Source organism: Camelina sativa, unplaced genomic scaffold (genome assembly GCF_000633955.1).
Source record: "Camelina sativa cultivar DH55 unplaced genomic scaffold, Cs unpScaffold08364, whole genome shotgun sequence".
Taxonomy (NCBI): Eukaryota; Viridiplantae; Streptophyta; class Magnoliopsida; order Brassicales; family Brassicaceae; genus Camelina; species Camelina sativa.
Window position 1 is genome coordinate 1 of NW_010929430.1, and position 435 is coordinate 435.

Sequence of the window (435 nt, forward strand, 5' to 3'; positions counted from 1 at the left end):
TGACGTGCATAGCACAGATCCAAACACATTTTAATTATTCATCAATGGTTGCTCGTCGTCAGCAACTGGGACATGTGGACGGTCGATGAGGACATTCTCGTAGATGAAACCGGCGAGTCCACCACCAATCAACGGTCCAACCCAATATACCCAATGGTCAGTCCAGTTTCCAGAGACCAAAGCGGGACCAAAAGACCGGGCGGGGTTCATGGAAGCGCCAGAAAAGGCGCCGCCCGCAAGGATGTTGGCTCCGACGACAAATCCTGTGAGAAGTGGACCCAACCCATCAAGAGATCCCTTCTTGGGATCCACCATAGTTGCGTAGACAGTGAAGAGAAGTGAAAATGTTAAGATGATCTCCCATATGATCCCTTGAGTGTAACTAACTCCACTTGCTAATGTGTGAACCGGAGTTGCCTAAACACAAAGCGTTAT

At 49.2% G+C, this 435-nt stretch overlaps 1 protein-coding gene across 1 annotated transcript; it reads right to left on the minus strand.

Annotated features, from left to right (window-relative positions):
• Positions 1-7: 7 nt before the first annotated feature.
• On the minus strand, positions 8-422 carry LOC109131930 (aquaporin TIP4-1-like). The gene has a single exon (XM_019243097.1). The coding sequence runs from the start codon at positions 313-315 to the stop codon at positions 31-33; it is 285 nt and encodes a 94-aa protein (XP_019098642.1). The 5' UTR covers positions 316-422; the 3' UTR covers positions 8-30.
• Between the last annotated feature and the right edge of the window lie 13 nt (positions 423-435).

Coding starts and splice junctions, on each gene's coding strand:
- LOC109131930 (XM_019243097.1), bottom strand. CDS start 315: ATGGTGGATCCCAAGAAGGGATCTCTTGATGGGTTGGGTCCACTTCTC.